The 18,688-nt window shown below is 43.5% G+C and overlaps 1 protein-coding gene across 1 annotated transcript in view; it reads left to right on the forward strand.

The window, feature by feature from the left end:
- The window catches only part of ATP8B1 (ATPase phospholipid transporting 8B1), a gene marked incomplete at both ends in the record, with an annotated part of 76,146 nt that overhangs the window by 38,221 nt on the left and 19,237 nt on the right, over positions 1-18,688 (forward strand). The window contains 8 exons of the mRNA XM_080714679.1: positions 1,942-1,985; positions 3,973-4,129; positions 5,710-5,898; positions 8,637-8,749; positions 11,857-12,021; positions 13,124-13,235; positions 16,100-16,175; positions 18,075-18,207. Coding sequence (XP_080570805.1) covers positions 1,942-1,985; positions 3,973-4,129; positions 5,710-5,898; positions 8,637-8,749; positions 11,857-12,021; positions 13,124-13,235; positions 16,100-16,175; positions 18,075-18,207 — 989 coding nt within the window. The remainder of the gene's footprint in view (positions 1-1,941; positions 1,986-3,972; positions 4,130-5,709; positions 5,899-8,636; positions 8,750-11,856; positions 12,022-13,123; positions 13,236-16,099; positions 16,176-18,074; positions 18,208-18,688) is intronic.

Below are 18,688 nucleotides of genomic sequence, written 5' to 3' on the forward strand. Positions count from 1 at the left end.
GTTCGAAGCCGGACTCAGCTGGCTTAAGAGACCCTGTTTCTAAATAAAATATAAAATAGGTCTGGTAGAAGGCCCCTGGGTTCCATCCCCAGTAACCCCCAAAAAGAAAATAAATAAATAAATAAATAAATAAATAAATAAATAAATAAATAGAATAAAATAGGGCTGAGGGTGTAGCTTGGAGGTAGAATGTCCCTGGGTTCTCTGTTCTCTGATATACCATACAAACATAATACACACACACACACACCCCACACACCACACATCAGTGGAATTGTATGCACTCTTTCTTGTTTTAGTCATTTGTTTCTTTGTTTGTTTGTTTATTTGTTCTGGTGGTAATGGGGATGGAGCCCAGGGGCATTCGACCTCCAAGCTACACCCCCAACCCGTTTTTTGTTTTATTTTGAAACAGGGTCGCACTGGGTTGATGAGAGTTTCGCTCCTTGTTGAGGCTGTCCTCAAACCTGCGACCCTCCTGTCTCCCCCTCCCAAGCACTGGTATTACAGGGTGCGCCACCACGCCCTGTTTATACAGTGGAATAGCGTGCACATCCGGGGAGGGAAGGAGCAGCCCTGAGGACGGCTTAAGCGAAACCAGGCTGCCAGATAGGGGAGTCCACTCAGGCGAGGGACTCAGCGCCATCTCACTGACGGAGGCAAAGGAGAATATTGGTTACTAGGGAGTGGGAGCGGGGGACGGGGGGTTATTGCTTAATAAGGACAGAGTTTCAGTTAGGCGAGATAAGAGCAAATGCGGAGGTGGACGGTGGCGGTTGCACAACGAAGGGAATGTACTTGGTGCCACTGAACACACTTAAAAATGGTTTCAGCAGTAAACCAGAGGTGGCGTGTGTACTGTGACAATTATTCAAAGAGTTGATTTTTCCACTCTGCATGTTGTCCAGTGTTCCTAAGCATGCGCAACGGTAGCATTCGATGTTTGGGGGTAATTTCTCCAAAAGATAAGGTTGGTAGGATCAGGGGCGGTCCTTTCTAGGAGGGTTAGGTAATGCATTTAAAAAATATACATGTAGCCGGGCGTGGTGGCGCACGCTTGTCATCCCCGCGCTTGGGAGGCGGAGACAGGAGGATCGCGCAGGTTCGAAGCCAGCTGCGCTGGGTAAGAGACCCTGTTTCAAAAATATAAAATAGGTCTGGGAGTGTAGCCCAGAGGTAGAAGGACTTCCAGGAACCCCAGTACCACCAAAAAAAAAAAAAAAAACTATATGTGTGTGTGTGTGTGTGTGTGTGTGTATACACATACACATGTACATCTTAATATAGCTACATACATTCCGATTCCAAAGGAGTGTAGGGACAGCACTAGTATTTGAACATCTAGATGAGGGAGTCACATACTCTCAAAAGGAGCCAGACAGTGGATATTTTAGCCCTTACAGGTCCAGATAGTCTCTATCCAATATTTGTTTAAATTTTCTTTTCCAACTGTTGAAAACTGTGAAAGCCATTCTTCACTCCAGAACCAGCCACATACAGGCTAAAAGATCCACACCACCACCACCACCACCACCACCACCACCACCATCACATCACCATCACCATCACCACCACCACCACCACCACCACCATCACCATCACCACCACCACCACCACCACCACCATCACCACCACCACCACCATCACCATCACCATCACCACCACCATCACCACCACCATCACCACCATCACCACCACCATCACCACCATCACCACCACCACCACCACCACCATCACCACCACCACCACCACCACCATCACCATCACCATCACCACCACCATCACCACCACCATCACCACCATCACCACCACCACCACCATCACCACCACCACCACCACCACCACCACCACCGCCACCACTGCCACCACCACCACGTGTTCCCCAAGTCAGGCGGACCCAGGTGCAGACTCAACTTGATTCTTGTCCGATTTTTTCCGCAGGAGACCACCGCGATGCTGCTCAGCACAGCCGTAGCAAAATAGAGGTGAGTTCTCAGAGTAAGGGATCCTTTGAGATACGTATCAGTTCTTAGAACAGCCTGAACAAAGCACCACAACTGGGTAGGTTAAAGCAACAGAAATTGTAACTAATTTACGTATTTGCTATTTATTTATTTGGTACTGGAGATGAAACCCAGGGTCATTCTACCTCCAAGTTACACCCCCCAGCCCTGTTTTATTTTTATTTTGAAAGGGTCTCGCTAGATTGATGAGACTCTCACTACTTGCTGAGGCTGAGACCCCAACCTGCCATCCTCCTATCTCAGCCTCCTAAGTACTGGGATTACAGGTGTGCACCACTCGGAAATCAATGTGCCCGTCTCAGAAATCTATTTTCTCCAAGTTCTGGAGGCCTGAAACCTAAAATCAAGATGTTGGCTGAGTCTAACTCCCTCTGAAAGTCCTAGGGACGGAGGCTTCCTGGGCCGTCCCTGCTCCTGGTGGCTGCCCGCACCTTGGTGCGTGGTCTGCCTGTTGGACTCCAAACTGCCTCCGTTGTCCTGCACTGTTCTCCTGACTACAGAGTCCCTATTTCCACATTAGGTCACATTTATAGGCACCGAGGGTTACAACTTACCCATATCTGTTGGGGGACAAAACTCAACACACCAAAGCCACCAAGGGGTGCCTTTTTTTCTTTTCAGTACTGGGAATAGAACCCAGGGGCGTTCTACCTCTAAGCTACACTCCCAGCCCTATTTTTTTATTCTTTATTTCGAAACAGGGCCTCACTAAGTTGTGGAGGGCCACACTATGTAGGTGAGGCTGGCCGTGAACCTGCGATTCTCCGGTCTCAGCCTCCCAGGTACTGGAATTACAAGCTCGCGCCCCCACGTCCAGCCAAAGAGTATCTTTTGTTTATAAACAGGGGTAAGCCACTTAAGACTTAAATTAAAAATATGCTAAAATTAAAAAGGTGAATTTTGCATTATTGAAAACATGGCTTCATAGCTGGGCGTGGTAGCATCTGTAATTCAGTACTTGAGAGGCTGAAACAAGAGGATTGTAGGTTCAAGGCTAGCCTCAGCAACTGGCAAGCCCCTATTTTAAGATAAAAAAATAAGCCGGGCGTGGTGGCTCACACTTGTAATCCCCGCGCTTGGGAGGCAGAGACGGGAGGATCGCGCAGGTTCAAAGCCAACTGCACTGGCTTAAGAGACCCTGTTTCCAAATTAAAAAAAAAAATATATATATATATATATTTATTTATTTTTATTTTATTTTATTTTATTTTTGGTGGTACTGGGGGTGGAACCCAGAGGCTTTCTACCTCCGGGCTATACTCCCAGACCTTTTTTATATTTTATTTGGAAACAGGGTTTCACTAAGTTGCTGAAAGCCTCACTAAGGAGCTGAGGCTGGCTTCGAACCCGTGCGATCCTCCTGTCTCAGCCTCCCAAGCGCGGGAATTACAAGCATGCACCACCATGCCCGGCTCATAAAAATATATTTTAAAAAATAGGTCTAGGAGTGTAGCCCAGAGGTAGAAGGGCTTCCAGGAACCCCAGTACCACCAAAAATAAATAAATAAATAAATAAATAAATAAATAAATAAATAAATAAATAAATGGGGTAGGGATTGAACCCAGAGTGTTCAATCCATAGTACTAAAAGTAAAGAAAAGAGAAGGAAAGAAGAGAAAAGAATACAAGCCAGGTGATATGGTTCATGCTCGTAATCCCAGTACTTGGGCCGCTGAGACAGGAAGATCACAGGTTCACAGCCAGCCTCAGCTAATTAGTGAGGCTCTCCCCAACTTAGCGAGACCCTGTTTCAAATAAAGAATAAGAACTATTGTTGGGAGAGGTAGAATGCCCCTGAGTTCAATTTCCAATATGGCAAAAAGGAAGGGATGAAGGAAGGAAGGAAGGAAGGAAGGAAAGAACTGGCTTCAAAGAAAAGTTATCGGTCATCAATCCAGCATGGTTTTCTCTTTAACCACCTCCTCTTTTCCATCCCCATCTCTTTCAGCAAGTTGATTTTAGCTGGAATGCATTTGCCGATGGGAAGCTGGAATTTTACGACCATTATCTTATGGAGCAAATCCAGTCGGGGAAGGAGCCAGAGGTGCGGCAGTTCTTCTTCCTGCTGGCCGTCTGTCACACGGTCATGGTGGAGAGAGTTGACGGTGGGTGCTTGGGGCCGGCTTCGGAGCTGCCAGGCGACGCGTGCTCAGGGTCTGGCCAGGTTGCCGAGTGTCTCACTACGTTGCTGAGACTTTCCTTAAAACCCGGGATCTTCCTGTCTCAGCCTCACAAGCTCTAAGATTACAAGCATTCACCACCAGAGTCGGCTCTTCTATTTTATTCTTTCCCACTGGGATATTATATCTTTTTTTAATTATTTGGTGCTGAGGATTGAACTCGGGTACTCTGCATCCAAACTAAACCCCCAGCCCTATTTTATTTTTAGTTTGAAACAAGCTCTAGCTGGTTGCTCAGTGTCTCACTAGTTGCTGAGGCTGTCCTCACACCTGCGATCCTCCTGTCTCAGCTTCCCAAGTACTGGGATTACAACCCCGGGCCCAGCTCCACTGGGATATGAGCAGCAATGACCTGAACAGCGTATTGAGGATGAGCCAGCCCAGGCGTGGGCCCCGCAGAGCACCTGCTTCCTCCATGTTGCAATAAGAAACATATGTACAAAGTTCCTTCCAGCACACCATTCTGCAGTCCTTTGTCCACTGTCAGCTGAGAGCCCTTGTCCACTCTGAAGAGTCTTTTCTTTCTTTCTTCCTTCCTTTCTTTCTTTCTTTCTTTCTTTCTTTCTTTCTTTTTTTTTTTTTTTTTTTTTTTTTTGCAGTACTGGGGATGAAACCCAGGAGCATTCTACCTCCGAGCTCCCTCCCACCTTTTTTTTTTTTTTTTTTTGGTGGTATTGGGGATGGAACCCAGGGGCTTTCTACCTCCAGGCTACACTCCCAGACCTATTTTATATTTTTTATTTGGAAACAGGGTCTCTTAAGCCACCTGAGGCTGGCTTCGAATCCGCGCGATCCTCCGGTCTCAGCCTCCCAAGTGCAGGGATTACAAGCATGCCTATTTTTTATTCCTTATTTTTTATTCCTTATTCCCTATTTTATTACAAGCCCCTATTTTTTATTCTTTATTTTGAAACAGGGTCTCAGTGAGTTGCAAAGGGCCTCACTAATAGCTGAAGCTGTCTGCAAACCACGATCCTCCTGGTTCAGCCTCCCTAATGCTGGGATTACAAGCGTGCACCACCACGCCCGGCTCTGAAGAGTCTTTCTGCACCCAGTAAGTAACAGGCCATTGCTTCAGCCCCTGGGCACAGAGACAAATTGGATTTCTAGGTGCAGCAGGTTGGAAAAGAAATTTGGTTGCAAGCTGGGCGTGGTGGCGCATACTTGTAATCCCAGCATTCGGGAGGCTAAGATAGGAGGATCGCTGTTGGCAGACAACCTCAGCTACTTAGTGAGGCCCTTTGCAACTCAGTGAGACCCTGTTTCAAAACAAAAAAATTTAAAAAATAGGGCAGGGGGTGGAGCTTGGAGGTAGAATGCCCCTGGATTCCATCCCCAGTACCACAATAAATAAATAAATAAATAAATAAATAAATAAATAAATAAGAAGTTTTCACTTTGGAGTGGCTGGTTTTCTACGGAATGTGTTGGGGTTTGCAGAGTAACCTTCGGTGATCTGTGCTTAACTTTACAGCTTTTCTCTGATTTCCCTCTTCCTTTGTTAGGTCAGATCAATTACCAGGCAGCTTCTCCGGACGAAGGCGCCCTGGTCAACGCTGCCAGGAACTTTGGCTTTGCCTTCTTGGCCAGGACACAGAACACAATCACCATCAGCGAGCTGGGCACCGAGAGGACCTACAGCGTCCTCGCCATCTTGGACTTCAACAGCGACCGCAAGCGCATGTCCATTATCAGTAGGGCTCCCTCCATCACTCAGCTGTGTGTGTGTGTGTGTGTGTGTGTGTGTGTGTGTGTGTGTGTGTGTGTGTGTGTGTGTTTGGTACTGGGTACAGAACCCAGGGGCATTCTACCTCTGAGATACACCCCCAGCCCTATTTTTTATTCTTTATTTTAAAACAGGGTCTCATCCGGGCTTGGTGGCGCACGCTTGTAATCCCCGCGCTTGGGAGGCTGAGACAGGAGGATCGTACAGGTTCGAAGCCAGCCTCGGCTACTTAGCGAGACCCTGTTTCCAAATAAAATATAAAATAGGTCTGGGAGTGTAGCCCGGAAGTAGAAAGCCTCTGGGTTCCACCCCTAGTACCACCAAAATAATAATAATAATAATAATAATAATAATAATAATAATAATAAATAAAAATAAATAAAAATAAAAATAAAACAGGATCTCACTGAGTTGCAAAGGGCCTCACTAAGTAGCAGAGGCTGTCCGTGAACCTGGATCCTCTCGTCTCAGCCTCCCGAATGCTGGGATTACAAGCGTGCGCCACCACGTTCGGCTCAGTCACTCAGCTTGATGTTGTCTTTTACTCATTTTATTTAGCCAGACCAGGGTAAAGCAGGGAATGAATGGACCGTTTAGCTCTTGGAAGATGCCCACAGACTTCCTAAAACTAGTGGGTTTTTTTGCCAGACGTGGTGGCCTACACTTGTAATCCCAGTACTCGGGAGGCCAAGACAGGAGGATTGCAGGTTTGAGAACAGCCTCAGCTACTTAGACCCTTCACAACTTAGTGAGACTCTGTTTCAAAATAAAGAATAAAAAATAGGAAGCCTGCATGGTGGTACACAGATCAAGTATGCAATAAGACACCTGGTCCTCTTTTATTTTTTGAGGCCCTCTGAGCCTTTCTCTTGAGCATTTAACACCACAGAAGCGAGGCCTCATCAAGAGAGAAGTTCTGAGTACAGTAGGGCTGTGCTTACAGATCAGAACCACACCTCCAGGCCAGGCTCAGACAAGCAAGCTATCATGCAGCGGGCAATGAAAATCACATCCTAATTCTGGATTTTTTTTTTCCAGTTAATAATTGGAAATAATTTTCAAATTTACAGGAAATGTTGAAAGGATAATTTAGCCGGGCGTGGTGGCGCACGCTTGTAATCCCAGCTCCTGGGAGGTTGAGACAGGAGGATCGCGCAGGTTTGAGGCCAGCCTCAGCTACTGAGTGAGGCTCTCAGCAACCTAGCAAGACCCTGTTTCCAAATAAAATATAAAAAATAGGTCTGAGAGTATAGCCTGGAGGTAGAAATCCCCTGGGTTCTATCCCCAAGTACCACAAAAATAAATAAATGAAAGGATAATTTAAAAAATTCTCTGTTCCTTTCAATATGTGTGTGTGTGTATGTATATGTATATGTATGCATGTATATATGTATCTTAAATATATGTATGTATGTATATATGTATCTTCTGAACTGTTTGAGAATAAGTTACAGACTTAATGCCTCTTTCCCATAAATACGATAAAAAGATATTTTCTAAGAATGGGAATTTTCATATATGCAGTGATCAGAATCAGAAAGTTTAATATAATACAGTATCATCTACACTAAAAAGTTCTTCAAATTTTACCATGAAATTTCTTTCTGGTATCTCTGGGTTTGTACACACACACACACACACACACACACACACACACACACACACACTTTTCCTTCTCTCCTAACCACTTTTCTCTTTCTTTTTTTTTCTTCCTTGTAGTACTGAGGATTGAACTCAGGGGCACTCTACCTCTGAACTACACCTCTAGCCCTATTTTATTTCTTATTTTGAAATAGGGTCTTGCTGAGTTGTGGAAGGTCTCACTGGGTAGAAGAGGCTGGCTTCAAACCAGTGATCCTCTTCGTCTCTGCCTCCCAAGTACTGAGACTACAGACGTGTGCCACTACACCTGGCGTTTATTCTTTTTCTGTGTGTATGTGTGTGTGTGTGTGTGTGTGTGTGTGTGTGTGTGTGTTTCTAAGGATTGAACCCAGAGGTACTTTACCACTAACCTATATCCCTACATAATGGGCTGCCGTCTACTTTATTATTTTTATTTTTTATTTTGAGACAAAGTCTCACTCACTTGCCCAGTCTGGCCTTGAACTTGTAACCCTCCTGCTTCTCCTTCTAAGTAGCTGGGATACCATACTTACGCCATCATGCCTGGCCATCTGTATATGTTGTTGTTGTTGTTGTTGTTGTTGTTGTTGTTGTTGTTGTTAAAAGAATAAATAATAGCCAGGTGTGGTGGTAAGCATTTATAACCCCTGTACTTGGGAGGCTGAGTTAAAGGATCATAGGTTTAAAACCAGCCTCAGTAACTTCGGCTCTTTGCAACTTTATGAAACCCTGTTTTTTGTTTTGTTTTGTTTTTTGTGGTACTAGGGGTGGAACCCAGGGGCTTTCTACTTCTGGGCTACACTTCCAGACCTATTTTCTATTTTATTTGGAAACAGGGTCTCACCAAGTTGCTGAGAGACTCACTTAGTAGATGAGGCTGGCTTCGAACCCGTGCGATCCTCCTGTCTCAGCCTCCTGAGCGCGGGGATTACCAGCGTGCGCCACCGCGCCCGGCTTCCCATTGATGGTTTTAAGCTGAGCATGAACTAGGAGCACAGCGAGACTTCAGATGCACTTTCTAAACGTAGGTTTCTACAGAGCTCAGACTTCAGCTCCTTATGCTTTTCCTTCCCTTGTTCCCAGTAAGAACCCCGGAAGGCAACATCAGGCTGTACTGTAAAGGTGCCGACACGGTCATTTATGAGCGCTTACACCACGAGAACCCCACAAAGCAGGAGACGCAGGATGCCCTGGATGTAAGTGTCGCCGTCAGTCTTCCTGCTGTTTTTTTTTTTTCTTTTTAAATTTTATTTATATGTGTAACATATCGAAAATGGTATACATTTAGACTGTGCTTGGTGCCCCCCCTTTTCCCCTTCCCCACTCCCCATAATGAGTGTCCAGGTTAGCCATGCAGTATTCATACCCTTACACATATTCGGATGTAGCTCCTCCATTAATCAACCTCAGCCTTCTTCCTCTCCTATCCTTCCATTCTAGCTCTGCTGAGGCTTCCCTAATATTCCCTGGTATCCTAATGCTCCCTAGTTTGGGTGTATTAGAGAGAACACATGTCTCTTCTCTTTCTGTGCCTGGCTGATCTCGCTTAACATAATGTTCTCCAGGTCTTTCCATCTTCTTGCTAATGCCATGATTTTGTTCTTCTTTATAGCTGAGTAGAACTCCATTGTGTGCATCTCCCATAATTTTGCAGTCCGTTCATCTGTTGATAGAGACCTAGGTTGGTTCCACATTTTGGCTATTACAAATTGTGCTGGTATGAACATAGATATGCAATGTACTGTAGTCCTCTGATTTCAACTCTTTTGGAAAAATACCCAGGAGTGGTAGAGCTGGATCATATGGTGGATCTATTCCCAGTTTTCTAAGGAATCTCCACTGATCTCCATAGAAGCTGAACTAGTTTGCACTCCCACCCACAGTGGAAGAGTTCCTCTTTCCCCACATCCTCGCCAGCAGTTCTTTATGATTGCCACTCTGATTGGGGTTAGATGGAATCTCAGTGGAGTTTTGATTGGCATCTCCCTGGTGGCTAATGATGTTGGACATCTTTTCATGTATCTGTCTCTGTCTCTTAAGCTCAGGCAAAGCTGTTTGTTGACTGTTGACCTGCCCCTTGTCCCTTGCTTTCATGATGTTGGGAAAAAAGAACAGAAACATGGGACTGGCCTCTGCCCTGCTGCCCACGACATTGGAGATGAGCCTGGAGCCCTTTCTTGGAATCGAGATCTGCAGGACTCTTGCAGGGAACTGGCTCAGTGTCTTCCAGTGACCTAGAACAAGGGACAGCGACACCAACCCGTAGCCCTTGTAGCTCTGGGGCTCCAGGAGCTCCACCAACTTTTGAGTATAAAATAAAGGAAAAAAGGCATTCCTACACAATAACGGATAGCAGAGCAACGTGTGATATCATTGAGTGGTTTTTGTTTATGTGTTATTTGTACCAGTACTGGGAATGGTCTAGGAAGATTTGAGAAAGCTCTGATTATTAATATAGTTCAAAAATTGGTGAAAGGGCTTGGTTTATGCAAAAAAAAAAAAAAGCAGGCAACTATTCCAAGATAAATTAACCTAGCTAAATGTAATTAGCAAGTCTATAGGAGAGGGGAACTGGGACTTCCTCGTCCTCATTCTAAACACAGGTTTACATAATAACTGGATGATCTTCTACCATGACCTTCATGAAAAGACACCTAGGCAGGAAAGTAAGGGGAGGTACCTTACAGGGACTTTTACTACATCAGAATTATGTGAAGGGTGTCGTGTATAAAACATCTGTTCCGTGTTTTGTATCTCGGTGAATTCATTCGAACCCCCCCCCATGCCACTCTTGAATGGCATGGGGCTGTAACTGTCTTCTGTATTTCTATCTTTTTAAACTTCTTTAAATCTTCAGCAAGAGTCCGGGCTAATGTGTATTTATCATTAGCTCGGGAAAAGAACCCACGCTTTTTTTTTTTTTTATCTTTTTGTGTTTTGAGGGAAATTGTGTCCGGAACCCTAGCAGGGGTCCCCGGGGACAGTTTCCCCAAACCGTAACATTATTATTTTTGAGTGCTGGGGTTCAAGCCTAGTGCTCTGTATACCCTAAGCAAGTGCTCTGCCATTGAGCTATAGCTCCAGCCTTATTTATTTATTTATTTATTTATTTATTTATTTATGATACTGAGGATGGAACACAGGGGCATTCTACCTCTGAGCTATACCCCCAGCCCTAATTTTTATTCTTTCTTTTTTGAAACAGAGTCTTACTAAGTTTAAGTCGCAGAGGGCCTCACTCAGTAACTGAGGCTGGCCATGAACCGTGATCCTCCTGTCTCAGCCTCCCAAATGCAGGGATGACGAGCGTGCGACACCACGCCCGGCTATTCTTTATTTTGAAACAGGGTCTCACTAAGATGCAGAAGGTTCACTTAATAGCTGAGGCTGACCATGAACCTGTGATCCTCCTGTCTCAGCCTCCCAAGTACTGGGATGACAGGCGTGTACCAACATGCCTGGCTCCCAAAGAATCTTCAAAAGCAAATACTCAGTTGCTCTGCCATCTTGGCTAGATAAAATGCGACCATGAAGTAATGAAAAATATTTACTGGTTCATATTGAAGCTTTTTAAGTTTAGATCTGTTCACCACAGGAAAAGTATCAGCCACTCTTTTTTGTGGAAATATTTTATCTCAGCTCACAAATTTTAGAATTGGTGTGAAGATTACTGTTTGGTTGAGGGTTCATTGGGTTTACAACACAGAGAATTGGCTGAACGTATTATATTTTTATGTGTCTCTGGTACTGGGGATGGAACCCTGGGGCTTCCTGCCCCTGGGCTACACTCCCAGGGCTATTTTATATTTTATTTGGAAACAAGATCTCACTAAATTGCTCAGAGCCTCACTAAGTAGCAGAGGCTGGCATCAAGCCTGCGCTATCCTCCTGTCTCAGCCTCCCAAGTACTGGGATGACGAACATGTGCCACCACGCCCAGTTTGACTGTACTTATAGTATAGCTTGTGGGAACAAGTTTTAAAGTTGCCAGCTCTGTGTTTCCAACATCATTTACCCTTTTTGTAATTTTCTCATTAAGAGAAAAAAGGATCCCCCTCCCTCGCTGTGACTTTATTTAGAAGAAAAGTAGATTTTTCTCTTTAATTTTGGGAACAAGAAATATAATCCTAGGACTCTGGGGATGCTTAGAAAAACAAAGTTTAATCTTTCTATAGAATCCTTCATATTTCATGATCTTTTATAAAAAATTCTCTTTTAACATTTTGCTTCAAAGTAAGACTTCAAACTTGATCTTAAACTACATAAAATTAAGTAGCCTTTGCATGTCTTTTGAATAAAACAGGTCTTTGCAAGTGAAACTCTTAGAACCCTGTGCCTTTGTTACAAGGAAATTGAAGAAAAAGAATTTGCAGAATGGAATAAAAAGTTCATGGCAGCCAGCGTGGCCTCAACCAACCGAGATGAAGCGCTGGATAAAGTGTACGAGGAAATTGAAAAAGACTTAATTGTGAGTCTTAATAACTTTTTCCTGGATATTCTAAACAGAATTGAAATTTGTATTAAGGATTATTACATTTTTATCTCATGCTTGAAAGATAATTCTAACTTTAGCATTTGAAATTGGTACAAAGAAACTAGGTCATTTGAATTTCTTCCGGTCTAAAATAAGAAAAGAAATTGCCATTATAAACTAATAATAAACTAGGTGTGGTGGTGCACGCTTTTAATCCCCAGTATTTGGGAGGCTGAGGCAGGAAGATTGTAGGTTTGTAGTCACCCTCAGCTACTTAGTGAGGCCATTTGCAATTTAGTGAGACCGTTTCAAAGTAAAGAATAAAAAATAGGGCTCAGAGTGTAGCTTGAAGGTAGTATGTCTCTGGGTTCAATCCCCAGTACCATAAATAAATATAAATAAATAAATAAATAAATAGTAAAAAATAGGACTGGGGATATAGCTCATAGGTAAAATGCCCCAAGATTCAATCTCTAGTACACCCCCCAAAAAAACAAACAAAAAAAAGTTGCCATTGTAAAACCAAAAGAGAAAAGAATATTAAGAGAGGTTCTAATCTAATTCCATTATTTTCCTATCACCTATTACAATTCCTTATGACTTTACGTGATAACAACCCAGCACTTATTTCACTGTGAGAATTACCGGAACAATTCGCATTTTGGAAAAACCTTGAAGCAAGAAAAATGTACTATTTCTAAATAAAAATTTTTCAAAGTTTAATAGTTTCTGCCTGGAGAGTTTAGATGAATGGGAAATGCTTAAGAAATAGCTAGCATTGTCCTTTAGCCAGAGGAGCAGGCTTGTGTGTACATACAGCAGCAAATAACGAGTGTGTTTTTAATGTCTGACTTTGTATTTACATTTTTGTCTCGGTAAACTCAATAGTTTATCCTCTAAGTAAAAAAAGCTTTGGGCTGTTTTGATTTGAGGTGAACTTGTAACACGACCACCTTCCCAGAAAATAGTGGCCCTTGGTCCTAATAGAGCACCCATGGGGGGTTGTAACTGGCCTCGTTGTCGAGGGTAACAAGCTACAATTAAGAAAAACGTTTGGTGTATTTGCTCATTTCTTCTTTCCAAATGTGTATTCCAGCTACTGGGAGCTACTGCCATCGAAGACAAACTGCAGGATGGAGTTCCAGAAACCATTTCAAAACTCGCAAAAGCTGACATTAAGATCTGGGTGCTGACTGGAGACAAGAAAGGTAATTGGTTATGTAGGACAGTGTCTCTGTTCATTCACAAATATTTACAGTTGCTGTGTCTGCCTGGGATGACTTTCTTGGACTTTCCACCCTGTACAAACACTGGCTATTGCTATGGAAGAGAGATGCTTTCTCTTAAGGACCCTTTTCTCAGCCGGGCGTGGTGGCGCACCTTGTAATCCCCGCGCTTGGGAGGCTGAGACAGGAGGAGCGCACGGGTTCGAAGCCAACCTCAGCTACTTAGTGAGGCTCTCAGCAACTTAGTGAGACCCTGTTTCCAATAAAATATGAGGTAGGTCAGGGTCTAGGCCAGAGGTAGAAAAGCCCCTGGGTTCCATCCCCAGGACCACAAATAAAAAAGAACCCCCACCCTCGGTCCAGCCTTCCCCATCCTATCCCTCTTAAAACTTGCTCAGCAGCAGAGACTATCCCTAATAATTTAGCTCTCTCTCCAGTCAGATGTGAGCTCCTCTCCTGAGAAGGCCAGCCCTCTGGACTTGACGTCTTTTCAGTCTCTTTCCTGATCGTTTGTTGATCATAGGGAACAATACCAAGTGTTGAACTGCACTTATGCTTTCTTTCTCACTTTAGTGCTTGAAAATTATTATTATTATTATTATTATTATTATTATTATTATTATTATTAATTATTATTATTATTATTGTATTATTTTGGTACTGGAGATTGAACCCAGAGGCATTGTACCTCTGAGCTACACTCCCAGCAGTACAATTTTATTTCTTATTTGGAAACAGGGTCTCATTAGGTTGCTGAGAGCCTCACTACGTTGCTGAGGCTGGCTTTGAACCTGTGATCCTCCTGTCTCAGCCTCCCAAGTGCTGGGATTACAAGCACATGCCATCACACCCAGCTGTAATTAAAATTTTATACCTGAGGAAAGGTTTTTATTTGTTTGTTTATTGTTTTTTTTCTTCCTCTCTTCCTCTCTCCCCCCCCCTCGTGTGTTTAAAGTTTTTATTTTATTTTATTTTATTTATTTTTTTTTTTTTTTGGTGATACGGGGGTGGAACCAAGAGGCTTTCTACCTCTGGGCTATACTCCCAGACCTATTCTATATTTTATTTGGAAACAGGGTCTCACCAAGTTGTTGAGAGCCTCACTAAGTAGCTGAGGCTGGCCTCAAACCTGTGCGATCCTCCTGTCAGCCTCCCAAGTGTGGGGATTATAAGCGTGCGCCACCACACCCAGCTGTATATGTGTTTTTGTGTGTGTGTGTGTTTTTGTTTGTTTGTTTTGTTTTGGTGCTGGGGATTAAATCCAGGGACATTCTGCCTCAAGCTACAACCCAACCTTATTTTATTTTTTATTTTGAAAGAGGTTCTTGCTAGGTCGCTGAGCCTTGCTATGTTGCTGAAGCTGTCTTTGAACCTGCCAACCTCCTGTCTCAGCCTCTCAAGTACTAAGATTACAGGTGTGAACCACCATGGCCAGATCTGGAAAAAAAACTTTTTTTGGTACTGGGGATTAAACCAGGGGCATTCCACCTCCAAGCTATCCCCCAGCCCTATTTTATTTTTATTTTGAAACAGGATCTTGTAGGTTAATGAGAGTTTGTCTACTTGCTAAGGCTACCCTTGAACCTGCTATCCTCCTGTCTCAGCCTCCTAAGTACTGAGATTACAGGCATGCACCTCCACGCCCAGCTCTGAGGAAAGTGTTTAAATTTTAGATTTAGAACTCCACAAATTGGTGTTTGGCACTGAGATTTTATTCCACAAGCCTCCCACAGGAAATCAGATAACAATGCCTCTTGCTCTGACATCAGAAATGGGCCATGCACTCTGCCCAGCCCTGGCTTTGAGCAAAAACCAAATGGGCGGTTATGGACAAAGGGGAAAATATATTTTCAGGAGGAGCCTCACGTGAGGGTTGATGGGAGTGGTAATCATTGCCCCACCCCGTGACAGAGTAATAACATCAGTATTTTAATAACATTAACTGGCTGGGCGTAGTGGCGCGCACTTGTAATCCCCACGCTTGGGAGGCTGATACAGGAGGATTGCACGGTTCGAAGCCAGCCTCAGCTACTTAGTGAGGCTCTCAGCAACTTAGTGAGACCCTGTTTCCAAATAAAATATAAAAAAAGTCTGGGAGTATAGCCCGGAGGTAGAAACCCTCTGGGTTCCACCCCCAGTACCACACACACACACACAAAAAAAAAACATTAACTTATTAAATAACCAATTTATATATTTGATAATATAGCAATTTTACTATTAAAAATATTGCAAACCAGACTTTGACTTTCACTTATTTATAAGAGAGAAAGGGAATTTTTCCTCATATTATTTTTATACATTGATATAAAAATAGCATATTTGGCTGAATCTGAATATGTTCATGAGTTGAGAGAAATCAACATTTTAAGTTAAGTATCTCTAACTTTGAAAATCTGAGATCTAAAACGCTCTAGAGCCAGCGTGGTGGCACATGCCCGCAATCCCAGTACTTGGGAGACTGAGACCGGAGGATCGCAGGTTCACGGCCAGCCTCAGCTAATTAGTGAGGCCCTCCACAACTTAATGAGACCCTGTTTCAAAATAAAATAGGGCTGGGGGTGTAGCTCAGAGGTATAATTCCCCTGAGTTCAAGCCCCGGTACCTTCAGGGCACCTGTAAAGGTGTGTATGAAACATAAATGAATTTTATGTTTCCCCTTGGATCTCATCTTTAAGAAATGTCATTATGTTTATGCAAAAATTGCAGCATTCCCCAAAAATCTAAAATCTGAACACTTCTGGTCCAAAGCAGTTCAGATAAGGGACACTCGGCCCATAGTGGATGAAGTCAGTTATTCAGTTGGACAGTAGGAAAGACATTTGACTTGATTTTGTCTGTTGTAGAAACTGCTGAAAACATAGGCTTTGCCTGTGAGCTGCTCACAGAAGACACCACCATCTGCTATGGAGAAGATATCAAGTAAGTAAGGGCCGCCAGCGTGTGGCTATGTAGTCGCTCGGTTTCGGTACTGGGGATGGAACCCAGGGGCATTCTACCTCCGAGCTACAGCCCCAGCCTATTTTTTATTCTTTATTTTGAAACAGGGTCTCACTGGGTTGCAAAGGGCCTCACTAAGTAGCTGAGGCTGTCGGCGAACCACGATCCTCCTGTCTCAGCCTCCCGAATGCTGGGATTACAAGCGTGCGCCACCTCCTTCGTCTGGTAGTTGCTCTTTTTAAAATGGGCAAGAGAAGACGGCAAATGTGGGGAAACAGGAGCCGGGGTGTGTTACCAGGGATTGTCTCCTCATGTTTCAATGAAGTAAGAAAACAAAAAAAGCTCCAGGTTGTCATGGTTCCGTGTCATTTTGAACAGATTTTAGTCTTAGGGAAACCTGGAACCTTTTTTTTTAATAAAGTTTTTTGTGTGAGTGGGTCTGGGGATGGAACCCAGGGGCATTCGACCTCCGAGCTATACCCCTTGCCCTAGTTTTTATTCTTTATCTTGAAATCAGGTCTCACTGAGTTGCAGAGGGCCTCACTAAGTAGCTGAGGCTGTCTGCGAACCATGATCCTCCGGTCTCAGCTTCCTGCGTACTGGGATTACAAGCGCGCGCCACCGTGCCCAGCTAATTTGGAACCTTTTAGGAGCCATTTCTCTCCATTTGTTCAAAGTTTTTGGTGCTTATTTGCCTGCTGAAAAGGGACGTGAGCTTGTGATACCAGTAGCAAATTCATATGAGCTCTATTTGTGTTCTGCCTTTTATTATTATTAGTAGTATTTTTTTTTTTTTTTTTTTTGGTGGTACTGGGGGTGGAATCCAGGGGCTTTCTACTTCCAAGCTATACTCCCAAACCTATTTTATATTTTATTTGGAAACAGGGTCTCACTAAGTTGCTGAGAGCCTCACTAAGTAGCTGAGGCTGGCTTTGAACCCGTGCGATCCTCCTGCCTTATTTTTGCAGCTTTGGGGACGGAGCCCAGGGACATTGTACCTCTGAGATATACCTCCAGCTCTATTTTTAGCGTTTTTATTTATTTTTTATTTTTTTATTTTTAAAAATGAGTTCGAAAGGCCGTGCTGTTCACCTCTCAGCTACTTAGCGAGACCGTCAGCAACTCAAGGAGACCCTGTATCAAAAAATAAAAATAAAAAGACTAAGCCGGGCAAGGTGATGCATGCTTGTAATCCCAGCATTTGGGAGGCTTAGACAGGAGGATCTGGGTTCACGGACAGCTACTTAGTGAGGCCCTTTGCAACTCAGCGAGACCCTGTTTCAAAATAAAGAATAAAAATAGGACTGAGAGTGTAGCTCGGAGGTAGAATGCCCCTGGGTTCTATCCCCAGTACCACAAAAAAGGAATAAAAAATAGGGCTGGTTGTATAGCTCGGACATAGAATGCCTCTGGGCTCAATCCCCAGTACTGAAAAAAAAAAAAAAAAAAAAAAGAAGTTGTGATATATGCCACAATATAAATGAATCTTGAGAATATTATTAAGTGACATAAGTCAATCACAGAAAGACGAATACTCTACATGATTCCAAATTAAAAGTTGTCTAGAGTGGTCGTATTCATAGAAATACAAAGTAGAATGAAGGTTATCGAGGACTGGGGGGAGAGGGTAGTAGGGTGTTGTTACTGAGCTGGTAGAGAAACTGAGTTTTGCAAGAAGAAAAAGTTCTGGAGGTCGGTGACACAGCAGTGGGCGTATACTCAGCTCAATACTACTGAACCACAAACTTTAAAACTGATTAAGATTTCATGATAAATTTCATGTTTTTTTTTTAATGAGTAAATGGCATGTCAAGATGCTCTCATAGTCTAGGGCTTCCTTACGGTTTTGTCCTTTAAGCATTTAAATGTCTTTTCCCCCAGTTCTCTTATTCACACGAGGATGGAAAATCAAAGAAACAGAGGGGGGGTGTACGCAAAATTCACACCCCCTGTGCCGGAGCCCTTCTTCCCACCTGGAGAAAACCGCGCCTTAATCATCACCGGCTCCTGGCTGGTACGTGTCATCAATGTGTCTGCATCTTGGATTCAAATGAAACAAAGTTTAGAAAAAAAGTTTTGACCAATTTTAGATTTTTTTTTTCCTATTAACTGCCAACTTAACAATCCCTTAGTCTACAAATGCATGTGTGACATTCTGAGTTTGAGACTTAATATTATAGGAAATGTGAAAGGAATTATACGAAATCGGTAATAGCAGGTATCCTGTATTATTAATTGGTAATTTATTTCTTTTCTTGTACATTTTTTATGTTTTTGTTATACGTGTGTGTGTGTGTGTGTGTGTGTGTGTGTGTGGTGCTGGGGATGGAACCCAGGGGCATTCTACTTCTGAGCTACACCCCCAGCTCTATTCTTTATTCTTTATTTTGAAACAGTCTCACTAAGTTGCAGAGGGCCTCACTAAGTAGCTGAGGCTGGCCGTGAACCTGCGATCCTCCGGTCTCAGCCTCCCAAGTACTGAGATTACAAGCTCA

Source organism: Muscardinus avellanarius, assembly GCF_963383645.1.
Source record: "Muscardinus avellanarius genome assembly, chromosome: 17".
Lineage (NCBI taxonomy): Eukaryota > Metazoa > Chordata > Mammalia > Rodentia > Gliridae > Muscardinus > Muscardinus avellanarius.